Consider the following 18,872-nt stretch of genomic DNA (forward strand, 5'->3'; position numbering starts at 1 on the left):
TTAAGCATTTTTCTTACATTAACTTATCTGACCCTCATACCAGCACTATTTTAGAGATGAGGAAACTGAAGCACAGAAGGGTTAAGTAATCAGCTCAAGGTCACACAGCTGGTAGCTGGAGGAGCTAGGATTTGAACCCAGAGAGTCTGGCTCTAGAGTTCGTTTCTGTACCCACTGTGCTTACTGGCATATACAATATAAGAAACAGTATAGGAAAATCAGAAGCAATGAATACTGCACTTGCAAAATACTTTTCTTCCTCACATTCACAGAATATAAATATCCACTACATTTTGTAGCATACACAAGACTCAATAAAACACAACAGGACCTTCATTCTTCTTTTCCCAATTAATAGATGGAGGAAGGAGAGACAGAAAAGCTGGACAACTTGCTTAGGACACAGAATAAATGGCAAGTTGATTAGTTGGTCAAACCAACTAGGAAGTTGGTTTACCACATTCCCAGTCCAACTCTCTTCACTGTCTTCAAATTCCTAATTATTTTAAGTAAATCTGTAAGGGAGAAAAACCAAACATACAGCAACGTGGAAAATGTAAAAGTCATTTGCTATTTCTCAAATACCTTACTAGTTCCTGAATTCCATCCACAGGATCACAACCTCTGACTGATACTGGCCTGGAGTCTTTTTTTAAAGCGCCCCACATGATTTTCATGAGCAGCCAAAGTTGAGAAACCCCAAGACATATTAGATTTAGAGTTCTCATTTTAAAAAGACAGATGAAAGCAAGGGGCCAAAGCAGCTTTGGTAAACTACAGCCCAAAGTTTTCCAAGTTGATATTGAACTACTGAATACCTGTAGGATTTTGAGTTCAACTTTAAATAAATTAAAAATATGCACAAAGTACGAGATATTATCACAGCAAAAGTTACATAACAATACACGGGACTGGCATTCTCAACCTTTTAGAATGCTAAATTGGCATCCTGACATCAAGGTGATGGATAAAAGCAGAGAAAAAACGTGCCATATGTCCACTGCATTTAAAGCATGGAATAAACTGACCATATATTGTTTCAGAAGCACAAGTTGAAAAGAGACAGTCTTTGTCTTTAGTCCATGCAGGAATCAATGGTCTCTGAACTTAAGGTGCACTTCGTAGGGAAGATTCTTACTCAGTGGGCCTGGAGATGGAGTCAGACTGTGTTTCTAACAAGCTGCCAGGTGATGCGGATGCGGCTGATAGATAGACCACACCTGGAGCAACAAGGCCTTAAGTAACTTGAATATTGGCTGTAAAATTAGCCAGTTGGCCTACAAATGTAGTTATGTCTAGGATCCAAGAAATAACTGTCAATACGACTTATTCCTAGTCCGGGGGAAAACAAAAGGAGGGGAATAGAGGAAGGAGCAAGCGAATACTTGTTATTTGTTTGTATAGCGTAGCAGGACTAAGAACCATAGAATACTGTTACTTGCCCCGACCCAGTAGCTGTCAAGGTGACAGAATGTAAGCCCCATGAGATAAAGGGGTTTTATTTTAATTTACACAGAATCACCACGGCCTAGTACACACTAGGTACTCAACAAATGTACTGAATAAGTGAATGAATAAGTATATACAAACACAATCTATATTTATGTCACAACCCAAAAAATGTCTGGGAAGGGGAATCTATCAGTACATATAGGTGTTTAATACAAATACCTGGCCCACTCACTGTACTCCATTTTGTCCCCCCCGCCAAAAAAAAAAAGAATTTTCCAAACCAACATTTCCACTGTCAAGCCCAGGCTTCCCGCACCCTTATGTTTTGTTTTGTTTTGTTTTAAAATTTATTTATTTAATTACCCTTATGTTTAAAACAATGGAGAGAGGTGGAAGCACAGGGAGAAGGATTCAGAAAAGGTTCACTAATCAAAGGAAAAAACCAGAGTGGGAGAGGAGATGGGCAAACAGTTTAGTTCAAGGGAAGGAATATCTTAGGTTGTCAGCATTTCCAAGTTCTTACCTATGATGGTGAGAGGGTTTGGGTTCGGGCTTTTATTTGTTTTGTTACTGTCCAGAGTAACTGGTGAAGTAGTACCTGGCTGTACAGCAGGCTCTCAAGCCAACCTTTAGAAGCTTGGGAATTCGCGTTTCCTGCTTACTTCCCGCTTCCCCGGGCTCCCGGCGCGTAGAGGAACTCTGCCACCGCCCAAACACAAGATGACCTGAGCTGCTTCACTGTGGATTTGAAGCCACAACCAGGATTTAAGATGGCGGCGAAACACTAAGCGAGCGGCCCGGGGAGCGCGCGGAATCTGCCCAAAAAAAAAATGGCCTCCGAGCAGGATCTCGCGGTTTTCAACGAGAGCCCAAAACAAAAATGGCGGCAAAAGACAACTACGTAGGGGCCGAGAACGAAGTGAACATGATTGGTCCGTGAAGAATCAGTTACCCACTGTGCTAGACAGCGGGGGTGATCGAGAGAAAAATAAAACGCAGTATTCCTGTAGTACAGAGTGCTGCTTCTTTTTTTTTTAAATATCTTTATTGGAGTATAATTGTTTTACAACGGTGTGTTAGTTTCTGCTTTATAACAAAGTGAATCAGCTATACATATACATACATCCTCATATCTCCTCCGTCTTGCGTCACCCTCCCACCCTCCCTATCCCACCCCTCTAGGTGGTCACAAAGCACCAAGCTGATCTCCCTGTGCCATGCGGCTGCTTCCCACTAGCTATCTATTTTACATTTGGTAGTATATATAAGTCCACGCCACTCTCTCACTTCGCCCCAGCTTACCCTTCCCCCTCCCCGTGTCCTCAAGTCCATTCACAGAGTGCTTCTTAACCCCGTAAAATTACTAGCACAAGGATGGAAAAAGTCTCCCCAATCTTTGAAGGGCAAGATTATAGAAAACACAGGTTGGAAAGTAAAGGTGACTTTCACAATGCCGGATAAATTTTAAAATAGCCAGGAACATAATTTCTCCCACAATTCTTTTGAATAGTACAGGGGAATACAATTTTTGTCCTCGAACGAAAAACCAGGATGGGGACGTAGTGCGCAAATTATCTAATTGGTGAAGGGCACAGAAACAGAGGACTTCTGAACTCCCCGTAGGCCCCCAGACGGCGGACTAAGGGCAGAAGCTGTTAATTGAGCGCCACCAGCTCGCACTGCGCATGACCGCTCTCCAACACGATCCACAGAAATGGTCGCTGTTGAGTCCTTTTCTCCAGGTTTTCCAGGCAGCCATAAAGGAAGGCGGGGAGTTGGCGATGAGCAACAAAATCCGTCGCTCTGTGATTGGTCAAATGAAGGAGGGCCGAGAGCCGCCGAGAACAGTCGCTCACTTTTTCGTTCAATAAGTGCTTCCCAAGCGCGCGCCAGAGGGAAGATACCGTGCCTTAACAAGTGCATTTGATCTGTTATTTAAGTTTTCCAGTTTCAATAACTTGCTGAGATTGACACTGAATAAGCTCCGCCCCCTGTTCTTTCCGATTCCAGCCACCGCGTTCTCGGCTGAGAACATCACGAAAACCCGGAGAAGAGAAATCCGAGTGGGACCGGCGCCAACCACAGAGCTGCGCGTGCTCCGTCTCCAAGCTCGGGGCGCGAGTTGCCAGGACTGGTGGCTGCGGCTGCGTGGTGCTCGGCTTCAGGGGCCTGCGGGCGGCGGCTGACGGGGCGGCGCAGCGGCGGGTGCGCAGGTGAGAGTGGCGGGGTCGCAGGTGGAAAAGCCGGCACTCTACCCGGCCGAAGAGAGGAGTGGGGGGCTTGTGGGCGCCTCCTCCCCGCTCGGAAAGGTCACTGGTGTCACTGAAGGATATTTGGGGGCGGGGAATAGGAGGAGGCTGGTTCCTTAGAAAGCTGAAGATCTACCTTTAAAACAGCTGTTGGCAGTGAATCCTTGCTGCAGGAAGGAATGTAGATGGCGAGGAGGTGTTCCAGTGGTGTAGGTAGAGTTCCAGGTATAGACCCTTCTCTCTCTCCCATCTGCGCGGCACCATAAAGTAGAAGGAAAAGGTGTCCCAGTGAAAGCACCAGTTGCACCTGCGCTGCCACCTGTGTATGTCTGGGAGGTGAGAGCCACCCTCTGACGTGGAACTGGATGTCAGAACTCTGTACAGCGTGGTAGTACCAACTCTGAAAGCAAAAGCAGGATTCGGGGCTTTGAAATCTTTTTGAGAGGGAGACCTCCTGAAGTCATATACATCTTCCTCCCAAACTGGACCATCCACAAATCCTGTTGCTGTTTCAGAGGCTCTCTGTACCTGCAGTTTTTCCTTCATTAACGTCATCAGTTTATATTCGTATTTGTCACACTGTGCTGAGTTAGCAGATACAGCAGTGACCAAGACAGGCATGGTCCCTGACCACATGGAGCTTATATTCAATGATGGAAGGGGAAACAATAAACAAGCACATTGATAAATGAACAAGATGTTTCCAGATTGTCCTAGATTGGGTTCCCTGGGGAGCAGACTCTAAGGAGATTTGTGGGCAGGACATTTATTAGGGAGGACTTTTTGGATCTTACCAAGGAAGAAAGGAAGCAGGATTGGGTGGATAGAAAAAGTTGAGCTGTAATGTAGTCCCAAGGAGGGTCTCCACCAGTCTCACAGGAACTCCGGTGCTGGGTTGGGCCTTCATAGTTGGCCCAAGTTGGATGAACCGCCAGGCCTTTGTACCACTGCAGTGACCAGTCATTGGATACCCATTGCCCTGGAAGGAGGGCATAACTTCAACTCTCTTCATCCAGTCAGTCCTGTCTCAGCACTACCAGGAGCTTTAGTCAAACAGGAATCTCCAGAAGTGCCTGTTTTTATATATGATTTGTACTGAAGATATTGTACGTACAGTAATAATAATCACTACCATGCATTGAATACGTCTCACGTATTAGACACTAGACTAAGCAATAAATACATAGATATATACTTAGAAATCCTCATTATATAGCCTCATGTTACAGACTATGAAATTGAGGCAGGAAAGAAGTAATTTGCCTAAGATTGTAACTTGTGCGGGAGGTTAGAATTTGATTTCCATCGGTACTCAAAGCTTCATCACACTAGGACTCTCATGTTTAATCACTGGCAACTTTAACTTCATTAACTGTTATCAGAGAAATAAATATGAAACTCTCACCCTGTCTTTGCTATTTTGCTCTGTCCTTGAGTTTTCCGGTTTCCTTCATGATTAGCATTCCTGGCCCTCACTTTAGGAGCCTGAGTGTTATCTTTTCTATAACATCCTGGAATCTGATTACAGATCTACCCTACTCTAATCAAAATAGCCCCGAAGACCTCAGAACCTCTTTCTTGAGAATCTGGGGGTTTTATTCACATCTGGACTAACTGAAACTGCCTATAGTTTATGGACCCACTTGCCTTAGTCATTCCAGACCTCTCTTTCTACACTCAAGGTTGACACCAGTAATGTTTTTTTTTTACCTTTTGAAATAATCAAAATAATAGCTAACAGTCACAGGGTCCAGTCTGAGTGCCAGGTATTGTGATAACTGCACAACAGCCTTGTGATGGATGTCAATATTATTCTCATTTTATGGGTGATGGGACTGAGGCATTGTGAGGTTAGGTGACTCATCCAAGGTCACAGCCAGTTGCAAAGTGGTAAGGCAGAGATGGAAAGCCCAGGCAGTAGGATTCCACAACTCATCCCCTTAATCACTACACAACAATATGTCCTTACTAAAATAATTTGCTGTGCTTTCCCTTCTGGAACTAGATCCTGGTGGGCTTTTTGTGCTGTACTAAGAAATGTAGGTTTTACCTTCTAGTCAAAAATGTCACTGAAGGCTTCTAAGCAAAGCAGAAACATGAATGTATTTGTTGTTGTTTTCCCCAAGATGGCTGTGTTAAGAGGGTAGAGAATGGATTAGTGGGCAATAGACTCGAACAGTGGTTCTCAGACTTAAGCTTCAGAATTACCTAAAGAATTTGTTAAAACACAGATTGCTGGATCCCAACCTAGAGTTCTGATTCAGTAGGTCAGGAGCAGCCCAAGATTTTGCATTTCTGATAAATTCCCAGATGATGCTACTGCCTGTGGTGAGGGGACCACACTTTGAGAACCATTGGACTAGAAGCGAGGAGATCATGAGGTAATGAGGGTCTGGACTGTAGCTGTGGGGAGAAATTACATAAAAGAAATGTCACTTCAAATGGAGGATTGAGTGACTGACTTGATGAGGAATATAAGGAACAGGGCAGAGTCCACTATATCCAGATTTTCTAACTGAATGGCATGGCAGATAATGTCTTTTTTATTTTTATTTATTTATTTATTTATTTTGGTAATGCCTTTTTTTAAAAAACAAAACAGGAAGCAGAGGAGGAACAGCAGTTTGGGAAGGAAAGAGGAGTCGTCTTTATATGAGATGAGATTAGACACTTGTGAGGAATAACAGTGGGATAAGTGGGTTTAAGCTGGAGATGTAGATGTGGGAGTCATTGGTGGATGTGTTAAAACAGAAGCTTTGGATGTGAATGAGGCCACCCAGGAAACGAACACGTGGGGAAGACGGCCCAGGGCAGAGCTTTGAGAAGGGGGAGTAGGTGGATGGAAACCAAGGGGTCATTAAAGGAGACTGAGAAGGATCAGGCTAGTCTCAGGTACGTACAGAGTTTTAAGAATTCATCAGAAGTGGTGCAGAGAGATCACGGAGAAAGGGAGAGATTGGCGATCTTTATAGTCAGGGCAGTTTCCATGGAGGGTGGGGCAAAAGCAAATTACTTGGGTTTGAAGATGGAAGTGGCAGTGGCTCTAGAAACATGCATTATTTGAAAGGAATCAGAGTGTGTAGTACTGGAAGGAAGGCTGGTAAAGGGCAGCTACATTGGGGAATTTGTTTTTGGTTCTTTTCAATGGAGAAAAATGGTCAGGTTTTGCATAGGAGGAAGACCAATTCCAAGTGGGAGGTGGAAGGTAGAAGAGGGAGGTTAATGGAGGTGGAACCGTGAAGACACAGCAGCACGTGGGACCAGCTGGAGCACAGATAACAGAAGTGCCAGGCCTTCCTCTGAGACACTGAGGAAGGAGGTGAAGATGGGAGCTGAGGTGGGCATGTGGGAGCAGGAAGTGGAGGGGCTCCTACCCAGTAGCCACGGTTTCCTCTGGCCAGTAGGTTACCTGCAGAAATGAAGGTAGAGAGTAAAATAGAAATCTCAGAAATGAGGAAGAGAGAAACCAACCCTTTTGGGATTCAGAGCTGACCAGGGGAACATAAAGCCATTGCTGCGGTACTAAGGGCCCAGTCAGCTGCACACTTAATCTGGAACAGTCTGCCGTCTGCATGGTGCCCAGTCCCCTTCCTCTACCAATCTGGGCATCAAATGGCAGCCAGATGTAAAGACAGTGAAAGGGGATGGAAAGATTCTCAGACAACTCTGTAAACTTTATAACAGCGTTCCAAACCTTTCTGATAAACCACAGCCTGCCAGTAAGACTGTCTCTTCCTCATTAGTCACTAATCAATCACTCACTTGTCACATCTTAGGCTGTTGACAGTTAGTAAAGCTCCCCTATAAAATCTGTGATGCTTTCAGTATATTATTTATTTATAAATACATTGAATTCACTGTAACAGTGGGGGATAACCGAGATCATGAAATGCTTACACATAACTTGACCTTCACCGTACTCTGTGCGTACTCCTGACCCGCTCCTGATGAGGCTGTGCTGTCAGCAGCCCAGCTACTGCCTGTAGGTCAAGGTAGGGGTAGGATTTTGCGGAATGGAAACTTTAGAACTCAGGTGTAGTCCATTCAGTTCATCGAGAATTGACAGTAACGTTTTTGGTACCTGTGTTTTTCCAAGACTGGAAAAGCTCAGCAAAGCTGTTATTTTAGGTGATGTAGTTAGAAAAGAAAAAGAAAAAAGGAAGCTATTGTTCTCTTTAGCACGCCAGTCAGTTGAATAGGCCTGAAGACAACATGCAGTCCTTTCTAATGGGTACACAAAAACTGCCAAGATGTGAACTGCTGTATTAACAATTGAGGATAAAAAGAACTATTTTCAGGGTTAGTTATTGGAACTCAGGAATGAAGAATTCACAGATCCTTAAAAACCAACATTGCCATGCTAAAAGAAAAGGCATTGTACAATTCCAATAAACTTCATCGAATATGGCAGTCACAAGAGCTGGGTTAATTAATTGTTCAACATTCTGTTTAGCGTTCTCCATGTTTAAGTTACATTCAGTAGTTTTTAAAAAATTGTTAAACATTACTGTTTTTTCCCAAATACTTTAAGCAGAGCAGCAATGAAGACATAAAGAATTTACCTTACACTGTGTCCAAAAGACCAGCAGGTGGCGTCCAGCAAGCCCAGTAGGCAAAATGAGAAACTTCCACAGAGTATTTCCTGCATCCACGTTGTAGGCCTAATCAGTAGCAAAGAGTGGCGGTTTTAATTGACCTGATGCTCCATAGAAAGAGTAATCTGATAGCCAGAGCCAGGTTGTTTAGGATTTCCTAGGGAGCTTAACTGCTTTTTTGCCCTTCTTTGCCCTTCACCTTACTGACCAGTTCTAGCACCAAGAAACCCTCCTTTGGCTTGGAATGTAACAAGTTTCAGTAAGCCTGTCAGAGGCCTTAATGGTAGAAATTGAAGAGCTGGTAATCTCTGTAATACAAATTGAGGGGAGGGAAAGTTGCTGTTCTAGACACATTAGTGCCTTAAATGTAAAGAGTATTTGTGGTCTGAAGCATATCTCTCAGTGTTTTCCTTCCTTGGCCTTTATATGCACTCAAAAAGATGACGATATTTTAATGAGGCAGAGATACAGCAAGCTTTTCTCCATTCTGTTCATTAATTTCTCTCTATTCATTCCGTACTAAGAACTAAGCTAAAAAAACTGAACTAAAATTAGCCCCACTAATCTCAACCATTAGTAGATCATGGGTGTGTTTTTGGAGGAGATAGGCTTTTTTACCCTCTCATTTTGGACCAAGTGGCACAAGACCTGTTAACCTCAAGTGTACCTGACATGAGAAGAAAACATGCCAGGTGTAATGCACCAGGATACTTGCCTTCTTCAGTGACCCTCACAAGTGTGCACCATGCACCCAGAATGTCCTCGTCCATCATCATGCACTGGAAATTCTGATTGAGTCTTATTGCCAAAGCTGGGATACTAATTCTTGACTTTTGAATATTGCTGTTAAGAATACCAACCAAGACTTTTAGGACTCCAGAATCTAATATGAGTGCCACAATTAGCTGACAGTAATTTTGGAATCAATCATTTAGAATTTCCTCATGTATAAAGTGGTCTCATAAAATTGCTATGAAAACAAAATGAGAAAAAATATGAAACTTTTTGAATAATGCAAAGTATACATTTTTGAAAGAAGAGTATAAGAAAGCATAATCTGTGTTGATGGCCTCTAAACATTTTCTAAACAAAAGGCATTTCAATGGATAAAACCATAAACATCTACTTTCTGTTTTACTTAATGTAAAATTTACTAATCTCATTTCCTTTCTCTTGGTTTCCTCCATCAAAAGAGTTCCATGCCTTCTGGTTTTGTTTATTTGGTTTTTTTTTAGGAGTGTGTTTAAATAAGATTCAGGAAAGATAAGGGCAGTGGCAGGTAGACTAAAGGAGGGTAAGGAGAGAAAAGAAGTCTTCCTGCTGTTATTTCTGTTGCTGCTTTACTCCAAGCATACTTCAAAGCCTCAGTGAACGAACAACAAGCACTAACTTATTTTAGAAACCATCCTCTTACTGCCCAACAAATCTGATCATGTTGAGCATATTCTTGAGAAATTTTTGTTTCAGACTCAGGAATCTCTTGAGTCCATAAAATAGTTCCATACCACCTGGAATAACCTGTTGCCAAATGTTTGGGGGGAAGGACCATTTTAAGATAAGCTGTATCTAGCTTCGTTTTTCATCCCCCAAGTTGGAGCTCCCTGTCTCCCTGCTGCCCAGCACCGAGAACCTTTGTAAAAGTCAAGGTTTTAAAAACCTTTTCGTAAGTTCATTTGAAAAATGAGTTAGGGCTTCCCTGGTGGCGCAGTGGTTGAGAGTCCGCCTGCCGATGCAGGGGACGCGGGTTCATGCCCCGGTCTGGGAAGATCCCACATGCCGCGGAGCGGCTAGGCCCGTGAGCCATGGCCGCTGAGCCTGCGCGTCCGGAGCCTGTGCTCCGCAACGGGAGAGGCCACAACAGTGAGAGGCCTGAGTACCACAAAAAAAAAAAAAAAAGAAAGAAAAATGAGTTAATTGTTAGGAATTCTAGTAAGACTTGTATCATCCTGAGAAGCACCATGTAGCAGCTATGAGCATGGGCTCTGGAGAATTTACAAGAATACTTACTATTCTTAGCATGTTTAGCAATAAAGCACTGAAAAAAATCTCAAATTTCTATCAATCAGCGATCTGTCAAATTAGGGTATTGCCATAAATCAAAAGCTATACAGCCACTGAAAATCATAATGAAGATTTGTATTCTTGCAGGAAGAAAAGATTACAAAGCAGCATGTATATTCTAACCACATTTTTGTGAAAACCAAAATGACTACAGATATTTTAGCTTTCTTTTTCTTACATCTGTATTTTCTAACTTAAAAAAGTAAGACAATTTTATATTTTTTAGAAAACGGCAGTAATGCTGATTTTCATTTTGGAAAAAAAAACCCACGAAAAGACTTTAGAAGAAAAAAATGAGTTAAATCAAAATTTTATCCCCAAAATATATGGACTGTATTTAAAAGCTCCACAAGAAGATATAAAGAAAATAAGGAATGCATCATTTCACTGACTAGTTTGTTGTCTTCTTCTTACAACTAACAATGAGCCTTATTTAGTGAAGTCTAAACTTGTCTGGCCCTAGAATATGGGTTATTTAAGCAACAGAATACATGTAAAATGCTGGAAAGCTATTAAGCGAAATGAAGTAGGTGAAGGTTACTGTGCCATTTAAAAATAGTCCATTTTGCTTGGTGGAGATGGACTATCATGCAGATGGTGTGATACTCAGTGTTTTTTATGTGGATTTAAATGTGAAGACTCTGAAAGTTCTTTGTAAAGTAAAAAGCCCTGTCATCCTGATCCTAATAATTTTCCAAGCCTCTCAAAGGACAACAGGATAATCATCAGAAAATAGTTACCTGCTCTCTCACCCCCATTAGCCAAATCAATGTGTGAGATATGGAGAATTTGAGGAAATGGGGGCATGTAGGTGTTGAGCAAATATTACAGCAATTAATCATTAAATCAGTCCACATCAGTGACTAACCAGGAAGTGCTGTTACTGGGCCTCAGTGGTAATTTGGCAAATACGAGTTTTCAGCCAAAATAGGTACTAATTCCCAGGTTTAACTAAACCCAAATCTACAAAAAGATGCATAGATCCTTAAGTTATTCTAGTGGAAAAGAATAGTAGTCTGGGGCTTCCCTGGTGGCGCAGTGGTTGAGAGTCCGCCTGCCGATGCAGGGGACATGGGTTCGTGCCCCGGTCCGGGAAGATCCCGCATGCCGCGGAGCGGCTGGGCCCGTGGGCCATGGCCGCTGAGCCTGCACGTCCGGAGCCTGTGCTCCGCAACGGGAGAGGCCACAACAGTGAGAGGCCCACGTACCACAAAAAAAAAAAAAAAAAAAATAGTAGTCTGTTAAACACAACATAAATAAAATGGAGCGCCCTCCTTTGTCCTTAACACAGCGATGACCCAAAGTTGTATTGAGTACAGGGAGCTAACTTGATCCTAATATGAGGAAGGGTCTCAATATATGACATTTCATCCTGTGACCTACATGGAGAGAATAGTACCACACTTTCCAGACATTGCTGTTACAGCTTGTACTTTAATTTGTTCTGAATTTTAATTATTGAGTTATTTATGTCAACTTTATTATTATATCCTTTTATCCAAATGACTCTTTTCTGTAAGCTGTTTTCCTAAAAGTTTGCAACTCAGGAAAAAGTAACAAATAATGAGTGATGATATGTTAGTGATCATGAGAAGTAAACAGTGAAGAGCAGAGATGCCATCTATGAAAAGTACTGTGACTTGATAAGCTCGTGTTGAGAGGGACAGAGTTGGAGGTGTTAAAGTCACCTTAGGTATTGAGACTGGATGTGAAGGACAGTATCTTCTAAACCTTTAATTCAAGGTATTTTGTGGACAAAAATACCACCTATCAGTCAACACAAGCGGGTTGACTTTGGTGCACCCTCAGTCCCTCCTTCCATCTAGGAAGTAACGCTTACTGTAGTTCTTCCCTCATTACTTACTCCGAGTCCCCCGGTGCCTCCCCCAGTGGTTTTATTGTTTCCTCAAATCTCAAATGTCCCAAAGGCTTTCGCACAGTGGGCTTCGCAAGGAAATGTAATCATGATACAGTTATTTGTGATTGACTTTTTCCGAAGATAGAACATGAGCATGTCAATAAAAGGTGTGGTCTGTAAAGGCTGCAAGAAGTGTATACAATGCCAAAGCACTTTAGAAAAGAAAAAGGCATAAAATACTTGGAGTTACAAAGTAGGCCATGTTTTTTCCATCTAGTAATTTGTTTAAGCTTAGCAACAAAGTCCTTATTAAATGTGAATTTGGACCTCAAGGAGAAATGGTTTCTAATGCTGGGAGTAATATATGTACATAGGCATAACTCTAAGCCTTCTGTTTTTCTAATATGTATATACAGAACACAGAGACAATTTAGGTATTTCGCTCATTAGTCCTGTATATTAATCTTGATTTAAAAGGGAAGGAATAAGTGAAAATTCTGTTCAGGCATTTTTCTAAAGGCATTCACACAAAATTACTGTAAGAAATTTTATGATACTGAAACTCATATACATGCAATTGAACCTAATTCTTAGTTTATCCTGTAGATGAAGAAGCAGTCCTTACTGTCCTTTGCCCAGAAAGGAACTTGGAGAGCAGGTCCATTCATAGCATCACAAGTCTATAAGCTAATCACTAAAGCCTAGTGAGTGCCCTTAAGTGAAAAAGTATAAGAAGTCCAGTTGTACGGACTCAAGTTCCCAAACCCAGCGGATCATCAGAAACAGACTTCCTGGGCTACACTCCATGCTTTCCAAATCAAACATAGAGCAAAAAGACTGTTCTCAATACTACTGAGCTTTGAAACTCCAGGCAAGTTACTGGCCCCAATTTCTTCATGTAAACTGGATTGACAGTAACCCCTGCAGGGTATAGTTATTAGCGATAAGGGTAAACACTCTAAAATGCAGTGGTTCAGCACATAAATGTGGAAATGGCATTAATTCATAGAGTCCAAACCAAAGGTCTTTTGCTGCGATTGGAATCCGTGCATGACTCAATCTCAGTTGAAGCATCATCATTCACATCCTGTCAGAATGCAGAATCTGAATTCTTACTGCAGATTTAAGGATTGCCATTTGATTCTTCTGTAAAAATTGTGACTAAATATATTTTTTAAAAAAATCTAACTTCATTATGGTTCAGAGAAAGTATAATTAATTATATAAAGAAAACCAAGGATCCCCACCCCCCAGGCCGTGGACCAGTACTGGTCCAGGCCTGTTAGGAACCGGACCGCACAGCAGGAGGTGAGCGGTGGCCAGCCAGCGAAGCTTCATCTGCCGCTCCCCACCGCTCGCACTACCTCCTGAACCATCTACCCCGCACCCCCCACCCCTGTCCATGGAAAAATTGTCTTCCATGAAACCGGTCCCTGCTGCCAAAAAGGCTGGGGACCGCTGAAGAAAGCGATTTTTTTTTTTTTTTTTTTTTTTTTTGGCGGTACGCGGGCCTCTCACTGTTGTGGCTTCTCCCGTTGCGGAGCACAGGCTCCGGACGCGCAGGCTCAGCGGCCATGGCTCACGGGCCTAGCTGCTCCGCGGCATGTGGGATCTTCCCGGACCGGGGCACGAACCCGTGTCCCCTGCGTCGGCAGGCGGACTCTCAACCACTGCGCCACCAGGGAAGCCCAGAAAACGATTTTGATGCATGAGTGCTTCCAAAGATTCCAGTGGCTTTCCGAGCAGGTAATATTGCTCCTTTACAGTTTCTGACTAAACGTTTAGTATTACTCTATAAGCTTACCAAGCCTGATTTCCTGCCATCCCTTTAAGTCTACAACGTCTCTTTTTGTTAATTAACATTGCAATGTATTGTAACTAAAAACTTTTAACAGGCAGCTTTTATTGGAGTGCAATATTCTGCTTGTGGTGGTATATATAGATGTAATTTGAGGGATTTTTTTTTATTTTGTTTCTTTTAACTGTTGGCCTTTTCTTAGGTGCACTAATGCTGAAGCACTATGAGCTTTCAGAAATTCTGGAGAGACTACAAAGTTCTGGTTGTTATGGTACCTCTAGTTGGGCTCATACATTTGGGGTGGCACAGGATCAAAAGCAGCCCTGTCTTCCAAATTCCTAATAAGGATGACCTTCCTGAGCCAGGAAGTGTGGCAGTCACAAGTCCTGAGAAGAACCACATCCCAGGGAAATAGTAGACTTGAGAGCTTCAGGTGAGTTTGATTTAATGTGGTCAACCAAATGGCATGTTCCAACAATGGGAAACATAATCTTTAAGAAAGTATAGGGCTCTGGCAATAAAAGCCTAAGTTGGTGAGTTAACCTGTTGTTTTTATTATGAACCACTGGCAAAATATTATCCTACAGTTGCTTCTAGAAAAGTTGGTTCCACAGAAAGCTTTGACACTTGCCTGAAAGGACAGTCGGTCCATTACTTGTCCTGCCCTTTTCACTAGCGGTGTCACCAGGATCATAATTGTGTCCAAAGGAGCAGTTTTTCCCCTGCCATAAATCCATGCCGCACTTACAGATCTGTAACTTGCAAAAGGTTCTTTTCTTTATTATTGTTCTCTGATTTTTCCAAGATAAATAAAACTAATTGTATTTATTCCTTAATATCTACAGTCAGCCCTCCGTACCCATAGGTTCCAAATCCACAGATTCAGTGAACCATGGACCAAAAATATTTTAAAAAATTAATTCCAGAAAGTTCCAAAAAGCAACTACTTACATAGCATTTCCATTGTATTAGGTATTATAAGTAATTTAGAGATGACTTAAAGTATCTGGGAGGATATGCCTATGTTATATGCAAATACTTCCCCATTTTAGATAAGGGACTTGAGCATCTGCAGATTTTGGTATCTGAGTGGGGGGGGTCCTGTAACGAATCCCCCATGGCTACCAAAGAATGACTAATATTTTAGCTTCAAAGTAATTTGTTACTTTTCAGAGTCACTGAAATAAGAGCATATAGTAATATAATTCAGGTCTATAGACCCCTATCAATAATTCCCAAATCCAGAAAGTTCTAAAATCTAAAAGGTTTTGTCATAACTCCTTAGGTAGTTGATCTTAACTGGCATGAGGCAATTTAATCTTTATTCCACTTAATATGAATATTTAGTTTCAATGCAGAAATATTGTTATATTTGACCATGAGTGTTATACTGTATTATGATTATATTGATTCTGGGTGTTAAACACCATATTATTTTGATTATGGGTGTTATACACTATATTGTATTTCTAAAATCCAAGAAATTATGAAACTCATTTGGCCCCAGATGGAGAACTGTGACCCTACAATTGTGGAACATTTTCTATTTTAATATACCATTTTGACCTTCAGGTGAGTAATAATGTTCTAGTGGTTGAAGTACATCAAAAGAATGTGCTGTATCTGTCCGTTATTTTTAAAAATTTTTACTTTTTTTATGGAAAGTTGCAAACAAACCCCAAATAGGAATAGTATATTCAACTCTGTAGTATCCACCCCCCAACTTTAACAGTTATCAACATTTTACCAATCTCTTTTTATCTATCCCCTCCCTTTTTTTTTTATTGCTGGAATACTTTTAAGCAAGTCTCAGGTTTTGGAATGTATCTTTAACAGTGAGGATAAACACATACAACCACAAGTATATTATCACACTGAAAAAGTTAATGGTAACTCTTTTAGTATTTAACTTTCAGTTCTAGCACAAAAGCATTCATGCACAGTACATGAGGGTGAGCCAATAAACTATTTACAAAACAGGCAGTGGGCTGGATATGGTCCATGGGCTATAATTTGCCAACCACTATGATGGTGTAGTCCATTACTTCATTAGGTGTTGCAAAATTATGCTGCTGAAATGCTATCGTTTCTTCTCCATTTAGTAGCTGGACCAACTTTGCCTCAACTATTCAGTTACCCCTCAAAATGCACTTATACAGGAAAAGCAAGATATATGATTTATTTCCCTTTATCAGTTTTTATAATAAATTTGAATTATCTCAGTCTATTACTGTCAGTATTCTTTTTAATGCTTAAATTGTCCCATCTTAGATTCCCTCCAAGTTGACTCCTGTGTCGTTTTTTGTTTTTGTTTTTGTTTTTCCTGTGCCCTTTGATATGATCCAAGTGATCTTTAATAACATTATTACTTTTTGGCAAAAAAATGTCCCCAGCTCATCTAGTTTATTTCTTGCCTCAGACCTAGAATCAGCCACTTCTCCAAAGAGCTCTGATTCCTTTTAGGAAAATATTTTACGTGTTTATATTTCTTTAAATCATATTTTATAGCTCTGAATTTAGAATATAGTCATGTAGGTTTTAGTATTATTTAATTGTTATCCATCACTACAAAAAGCCCATCTGCCAGGCCAGTGCATCCAGGAATAGTCAGGGCCATTCACGTGATGGTAACTTTTGGAATAATGGGTCACATTGTTAGGAAGAAAGAAATAGCTGAACTGACACTTCCAAACGTATGCTATAAGCCAGCCCTGTGTTTCGTTTCTTTTTTTTTCAATTGTACCTTATTTTGTCTAGATCTAGACATAGGACCAGAAGTCAGCAAGTTTTGACATCGTAAAAATGATTTGGGAGTCACCAACACTCTTCCTTTCTCATTTTATAGAGATATTAGCCAAAAGATGTGGTTACTGGCCTCACTACCACAAGACTGTTAGAGGTGCCAATTTGGCGTTCTACTTTTGAAAAGTCGCATGTCACTATTATGTATTGAAAAGTAACTAGAGAAATCACTTTATTAATCACAGTCTCTGTTATGACTTGTGGTTTGCGTGTGTGTGTGTTGTAACGTGCAAATTTATGTATGGAAGTCACTTCACTAAGCTTTCATTTAAATGTATTTCACAGATTTTGCCAAATCTAAAGTAACCTTTGAAATAATATTTAAGTACCTTTGTTGTTCCTTGCATAAGATGAACAGAAACTTTTTTTCCTCCTCGTGCTATAAAGAGATGACTATAGCTTTATCATTGCAGGGAGAAAGCTGGCCATCATTGCTTTCACTTTATTTGGGCCCAGTTGCCATGGTTACAGCCCTTTAACTAAATTGGGAGGAGTGGTAACCAAAAGAACACTTTGCATAGCATTCCCTTGTTCTCTTCACATCTTTGCACATCTTCAAATCACCTTTTTGGTCTGTATCATATTGTGCCATAGACAGCTCTGGGTAGTACTGTAGTCTGAGTAGTTCAATTGGTTTTATTTGTGCTAAACACTGCCCCATGGTTAGCATATTCCTGAACATAACTAATAATTGGCTGAACCTTTACCTTCAAAGCACCAAGGCTCAACAGATAAGGTCTATGACCTGAGATTTTTATCCTTGCCACATATTATTGTAGTATCAGAATTTTATGCCTCAGGCACGCTTCTTCCAACCTCATTAAGGAAACTAGTACAAGTGCTAGCACACTTGGTAAATGATAGCATTTTATATTATTTACCCTCTTTGAGATCACATTGCAAATCAGATCCTATTTTTCTCCTTGTCATCCAGCACATTCCCTGGCTTTTGTATTGTCATTAGCCAAAATTTGGGGGACGGTTAGATATAGGACATCAAAACTGAAAATCATTGATTGATCGGGTAAAACTACAGGAAACTGCTCTGAATTTAGCCAAATATTTAAAATTAAAACATGGTTTATTCTTTGGTAAATGTGTTGTGTAGATTTGTCTAGCTGGATGTAGACTGAACATTAGAGAGTGTCTGTATTAGGAATCCCAACAGTTATCTCATTTTCATAATTACTTATAAGCAGGATTTGATATAAATGCACTTGTATTCACACCTAAGGTTTCCAAGCAAACGAAAGTTAGAGAAGAAACAACACCAGATCTTGATGTAAGAGAATAAAAACATTTGGGACTCAGAGACCAAACTCTATGCGTTTCACATGGCATTTGTCTTCTAGAAGCATATCATATTTGAATAACTGTACTGTAAGCTTTCTAGCTATGTTACTGTGCATTCCAAAATTATTAAAATATCAGTACTTTTCCATGCAGGGATTCATTGAAGAATAAAGAAATGAATGTTCAGTCTAAGTTGATTTACATTCTCATTTTTGGGGGTTTGTGCCAGTGGATAGTTCCTTTTTCTAAAGAAGGAGCAGAGCATTAAAAGTAATTACTAAACTACAATCTATTAAATGTTTTGGAATTATTTCTCTAAAATATTTTATATTTTTATTTCTTATAGAAAGAAGCAGCTTTGAGTCTGAGCTTGAGTTTGAAAGAAGAAATGAAAAATAGCAATTGGATCAGAAAGAACTGGCTTCTGGTAGCTGGGATTTTCTTCACAGGCATCCATCTCGGAACATATTTTATACAGAGAGCTGCAAAACAATCTGCAAAGTCTCAGCCTGAACGCAAACAAAAGAGTTTGAATAATGAACTAAAATAAATATTTGGAATTACTAATATGTCATTACGCCATTGCGTGCCGATTAGTATCGTAAGCATGGAGCTAAGTATTCAATTTTATAGCCACAACGCTGTATATTCGGACTTTCATTCCTGAAGGATAATCTTGTTAAATGTTGAAACCCACCACAATACAATAAATAGAAAACTCTGGTTAACAAAATAAAAGCTGTCTTCACAAATTACCACCTGAA

At 40.8% G+C, this 18,872-nt stretch overlaps 3 protein-coding genes across 4 annotated transcripts in view; 2 read left to right on the top strand and 1 right to left on the bottom strand.

Annotated features, from left to right (window-relative positions):
- The window catches only part of SLX4IP (SLX4 interacting protein), a 187,365-nt gene extending 182,644 nt beyond the window's left edge, over positions 1 to 4,721 (bottom strand). Inside the window, exon 1 of the mRNA XM_022556451.2 lies at positions 1,976 to 4,721. The gene's annotated coding sequence lies outside the window, so the exon portion shown is untranslated. The remainder of the gene's footprint in view (positions 1 to 1,975) is intronic.
- On the top strand, positions 3,556 to 14,446 carry LOC149747455 (uncharacterized). The gene is made up of 2 exons (XM_089896580.1): positions 3,556 to 3,665; positions 14,216 to 14,446. The coding sequence occupies exon 2, from the start codon at positions 14,237 to 14,239 to the stop codon at positions 14,426 to 14,428; it is 192 nt and encodes a 63-aa protein (XP_089752706.1). The 5' UTR covers positions 3,556 to 3,665; positions 14,216 to 14,236; the 3' UTR covers positions 14,429 to 14,446.
- Positions 3,576 to 18,863, top strand: LOC149747456 (uncharacterized). 2 transcript variants are annotated; one of them, XM_089896579.1, is made up of 2 exons: positions 3,576 to 3,665; positions 18,455 to 18,863. In XM_089896579.1, exon 2 carries the CDS (start codon positions 18,497 to 18,499, stop codon positions 18,656 to 18,658), a length of 162 nt encoding a protein of 53 aa, XP_089752705.1. In that variant the 5' UTR covers positions 3,576 to 3,665; positions 18,455 to 18,496; the 3' UTR covers positions 18,659 to 18,863. The 2 variants fall into 2 exon arrangements, with proteins under 2 accessions (XP_089752705.1, XP_089752703.1); XM_089896577.1 differs by lacking the exon at positions 3,576 to 3,665 and adding an exon at positions 13,878 to 13,961.
- Positions 18,864 to 18,872: the final 9 nt, after the last annotated feature.

The sequence above is a fragment of the Delphinapterus leucas genome, chromosome 15, assembly GCF_059928025.1.
Source record: "Delphinapterus leucas isolate spDelLeu-1000000601 "Yukka" chromosome 15, BTC_Dleu_Yukka2, whole genome shotgun sequence".
Lineage (NCBI taxonomy): Eukaryota > Metazoa > Chordata > Mammalia > Artiodactyla > Monodontidae > Delphinapterus > Delphinapterus leucas.